Genomic DNA, 4,550 nt, shown 5'->3' with positions numbered 1-4,550 from the left:
TTAGCTGAAAAGAGGAATCGTAAAACTTATCTTATCCGTTGAGTTATATTTTCAGAGTGGAAATCGAAGCACAGAACATAGAGACATGGCTATGGCTGCTTCACTCGTTCCTCTCTCCACCATGTCTTCCTTCTCATTCTCCAGAAATCCCATTACTCTTCCATCTCTTGCTTCTCCATTCAAGGTATTCCATTTCCCTTTCGTTTTCTCTTCAATCTCTCTATCTCTTCATTCCTCACCCAATTTCACTCTCTCACATTCTTGCAGGGAACTCTCAAAACCTTAAAAACAAACCCATCTCAGTGTCATTATTTCTCATCACAACAAAGAAAACCCCTTTTAGTTGTTAACAAGGCTCGTGCATTGCCCGTGTTTGTTGACCCTACCCGTGTCCGGTTTCGGCTCGATAATTTGGGCCCTCAACCGGGTTCGAGAAAGAAGGCGAAGCGAAAGGGAAGAGGTATAGCATCTGGGCAAGGTGCAAGTTGTGGTTTTGGTATGAGGGGTCAGAAATCAAGGTCTGGTCCTGGTGTTAGACCAGGTTTTGAAGGTGGTCAAATGCCACTTTATAGAAGAATCCCTAAACTCAGAGGAATTGCAGGAGGTAGTTTACATCAACAATTTTGCTTTGTTGCTAAAATTTGTGTTCAATTTTTTGCTGTGAGCTTGAAATGATTTGCAATTATTTCATTGAATTTGTGCTGCATGTACACTTGAATAAGAATAAATCTTGCATAGGTGCCGTGCTTGTTAATACGTCTAATGAAATATTTCCACTTCATGTAAAATAAACTTGTTACAATTATCGAGGGGAAGCTTAGGGCACTGGTTAAGGAAATAGAAATGGTATTTTTGTGTTGGAAAATTATAGATTTAGTACATGAAGAACTGGTGGACTTGGACTTTCAATACCCACTTTCCTGCATTGCATTCCGGGTACTGGTTAAAGTTACCCTTATTTAAAAGTTATCTAAGATGTTGATTGTGAGTATGCATCCCTTTCAACTTTACTTCATTGAAGGTTTGTTTAAGCATACTTAAAAGTGATTAATTTGGTAAAAATCACTCTTGGTGCTTACACATTTGCTTGATTGGGAATATACAAAAAGCACAAGCTGAATAAAAGCTGAACCTTCACCTAACTGTAACCTAATCGAATCTCACAATCTAGCTTCAACCTCTGTGTGGTCTGAAGAATGTCAAACAACGGCCAAAGAATGGTGATTAAAATGAAGAATCTCTGGAAAAGTTTTATGCTTTATTTCCACTGGGTACGGGTCATTCAAGTCATATCCGCGTTTTGCATATTTCCCCCATAGAACTTCAACATCTCAGTAATACTTCAACTTCCAACATATTGAATAAGAAAAATGTTTAATTCCACTGCCAAGCACTTTTTAAACTTATTACAGGCGTGCTTATGTTTAGTAAATGTGTAATTTCATCACCAAACACTTTTAAACTTGTACACATAGATTTTGGGTGTTTAGATAATTTGCCTGCACGTTTTGTTCCTTGTCTGTATCATGACCATGCTTCATATGAACTTTATTCTGATTAGATTCGGATCCTACTTTCAGAGAGTGCTCTAGAAAAATGTTACTCGTAACCATATCATTAGTAAGAAAAGTATATACTATCAGCCATATCATTTTCTACTAGAAAGAATCTCAATGTACATCCTTAGAGTGTAATGTTTTATCAACTATAGATTTCTCCCCTTTGAACTTTTGTTGGATAGACTACTAGAAATTCTTACCCCTTGTCATGTTAATCTTTGTTTCTTTTAGTTTGATCTTTGGGATGTTTCTTCTTTTTCATTATACTACAAAGGAAAGTTTTTTTGGCTAAATTCAACACTGAATTCTTTTAGTATTTGCTGTTTTTTTAGCTGTTTGCTTTACTAATTTTACATGGCATGATTCCTGTAAGATGCTTTGGCTTCTAAAACCGAATAGGGATAGTAAGTTTACTTGAGGAAGATGCTTTGGCTTCTAAAACCGAATAGGGATAGTAAGTTTACTTGAGGAAGATAATTTGCTGCTAAAACATCTTACTTTCCTGCAAATTTAACATATAATAAACAATTAAATGCATATGCTTGCTATATTATATCTGGAAATTTATAAAGTTGTTATTCGCTATAAAGACAGGATTCATCTATTGGAGGGGCTGCACATAATGTTCAATATATCTCCAATATGTTGATTTTCCGACAAGCATTTGGAGGAAATATGAGTTTATGCAGTTTGATGTCCTGAAAGAATAATTCTTATGAACTTGCACTTTGGATGATATCAAGCTCCGCTACATTAATTTATCTTCCTAAGATCTTATGCCAGATATCTTTACTATTTGTATCCTCCATCTCTGATATTGATATATTTCTTTTTTTCTGCCCCAATTTCGTCCATACATCTGTTTTAAAAGTTTTTATTTTATAATGTTTCTTTCTTCTGCATGTTAGCTCTCTTACTTTGATTAATGTTCATGCTTATGTCTATGTTTATATCAAAATGAAAATAAAACTTCATGTGTCTGTGCATCCCTTTTAGAACTATCTTTTAATTCGCTTTCTTCTTTTTAATAAGGTATGCGTGCGGGATTACCGAAATATGTCCATGTAAATCTGAGGGACATTGAACCTAGATTTCAGGATGGGGAAGAGGTATCTCTAGAGACACTGAAGGAAAAACGTATTATTAACCCATCAGGGAGAGACAGGAAACTTCCTTTGAAGGTACAGATTTCTTGCTTCTCCATAATCGTTCATGATGTGTAGATCTATTATGATGTTTAATCTTTAATAACAAATGTGGGTGCTACTTTTTCCTGTACCACTTACCATTAAAAAGATCATCATGTGCCCCTTTTCTGTGTTGAATGAAGTTACTCCGTTTGTAAATGCATAAATGTTCATAGATCTTAGTCTTATGTTCAAGTTTATTTGCATTTGTGGCGTGTTTGGGGTTAAACTTTAGCTTGCTCTGGTTAAACTTAACTGCTTGATTCTTTGTAAATGGTTCTCTGGTTTCCCAAAAAACACAAGAATATTTGTGCAAAAATCTGAGCTCTATAGAACTTCAAACTTGTTAGTATATTTAAGCAAGTCCTTTGCTTCTTATTTAATCATGCAGTGCATGGAACTTCTTAAGGTTCACAGTTTTGGTCTTGAACTCTTGATTAATCAAGAAAATTGCAAAATATATCTGTGATTCAAAGGAAAAGATGAAAACAATAGTTTGTTGTGTGTGGATTTCAGATTTTGGGCCATGGAGAACTAACCAAGAAGTTGACAATAAAAGCACGTGCCTATTCGGCATCAGCAAAGGAGAAACTTGAGACTCTTGGCTGTTCCCTCACTGTGCTTCCTGGACGCAAGAAGTGGGTTAAGCCATCAGTTGCCAAGAACCTTGCACGTGCTGATGAATACTTCGCCAAGAAGCGAGCCGCTGCAGCTGCTGCTGAACAAGCCTCCGCGTGAAGTTAAACCACATCTGTGGGCTCATTTAGTTCAAGAGAGATGCAAAGTGATCACGTTTATTTGAAGTTCTACAGATATCTCCCTGGTTCTTTTATTTATATTATGTTACTTAAAAGCAGCAATTCTTTGTTTTTTTTTTGCACCGTAATGTATTATTATGCTTGTTCTGGAAACTAATTTTGTAAACTATGTTCAGCCATCACCAAGATACTCTTAAAAGCAAAAGGCAAAAAGAAAATGTAAATTTTGGTTTGTCCATTTTTGCATGAAACATGTAGTTCCAGCGTGTCTTCATCAAATAGTTGTAATTGCTTAAGATATTGTCTTTTCATAATCAAGGTAGATGCTGAAAGTTTTCGTGTTGCATTTCCCCTTATCCTAGTTATACAAATTCTGTTCCAAACCTATGCGTTTGGAATAAGCTATTTTGCTGACTACATAACATGATTCAAATTGAAATGCTCAACCTGATAGCTCTAACTTCCTCCCAAAACTAGAAAATATTCTCCCATTTACACTTTCACGCCCTCTTTTCTTGTTCTTCTGTTCCTTTGAATAAAAATCTTGCAAGTTGAGAAACATTGTGCTTGACAACTAAGTTGTTTTCTTAAAAACAATTATTCCTTTTGCTTTATGTTGTCGTTTTACAGCTTTTGTTTGACTTTTGCTTCTTAACAAATTACGCAATCCTGTTAAAGTAAAATCAGGATTTGTACGAAAATGGTCAACAATATACTTCTATGTCCCACAAGATGTGTCATATCTTGTGTCCTAATCATATGCAATGGGTTTTTATCAATGAAGAAACAAACAATATCATATATTATATCTCTCATTATTATATCTCTCATTATTAATTATCTGAATTGTAATATTTTTTTGGGAGAAGACATTGTCCCTATAAGATTTATCAATTTGAAATGTCAAACCAATGTTGGCTTACCCCATGCCTCAAAATTAGATGCTAAGCATGTGCACTATTATAATTGCCGCTAAGACACGCACTAGATAAAAAATTTAACAAACCTACATACGTCAACTCCATGATGAGGACATGAAAGAGTAT

The 4,550-nt window shown here is 35.1% G+C and overlaps 1 protein-coding gene and 1 long non-coding RNA gene across 2 annotated transcripts; both read left to right on the top strand.

The window, feature by feature from the left end:
- LOC109354449 (50S ribosomal protein L15, chloroplastic-like) lies at window positions 1-3,757 on the top strand. Its single transcript, XM_019596949.1, has 4 exons — window positions 1-184; window positions 268-604; window positions 2,592-2,740; window positions 3,263-3,757. The coding sequence occupies exons 1-4, from the start codon at window positions 86-88 to the stop codon at window positions 3,482-3,484; spliced, it is 807 nt and encodes a 268-aa protein (XP_019452494.1). The 5' UTR covers window positions 1-85; the 3' UTR covers window positions 3,485-3,757.
- On the top strand, window positions 614-2,345 carry LOC109354450. Its single transcript, XR_002108557.1, has 2 exons — window positions 614-1,963; window positions 2,009-2,345. It is a non-coding gene; the product is annotated as an uncharacterized LOC109354450 (long non-coding RNA).

Source organism: Lupinus angustifolius, chromosome LG08, assembly GCF_001865875.1.
Source record: "Lupinus angustifolius cultivar Tanjil chromosome LG08, LupAngTanjil_v1.0, whole genome shotgun sequence".
Classification (NCBI taxonomy): Eukaryota; Viridiplantae; Streptophyta; class Magnoliopsida; order Fabales; family Fabaceae; genus Lupinus; species Lupinus angustifolius.
Note: the sequence above shows the minus strand (reverse complement) of the source record. Positions and strands in the feature narration are given on the sequence as shown.

Coding starts and splice junctions, on each gene's coding strand:
- LOC109354449 (XM_019596949.1), top strand. CDS start 86: ATGGCTATGGCTGCTTCACTCGTTCCTCTCTCCACCATGTCTTCCTTC. Junction 185..267: donor CTCTTGCTTCTCCATTCAAG/GTATTCCATTTC, acceptor ACATTCTTGCAG/GGAACTCTCAAAACCTTAAA. Junction 605..2,591: donor ACTCAGAGGAATTGCAGGAG/GTAGTTTACATC, acceptor CTTTTTAATAAG/GTATGCGTGCGGGATTACCG.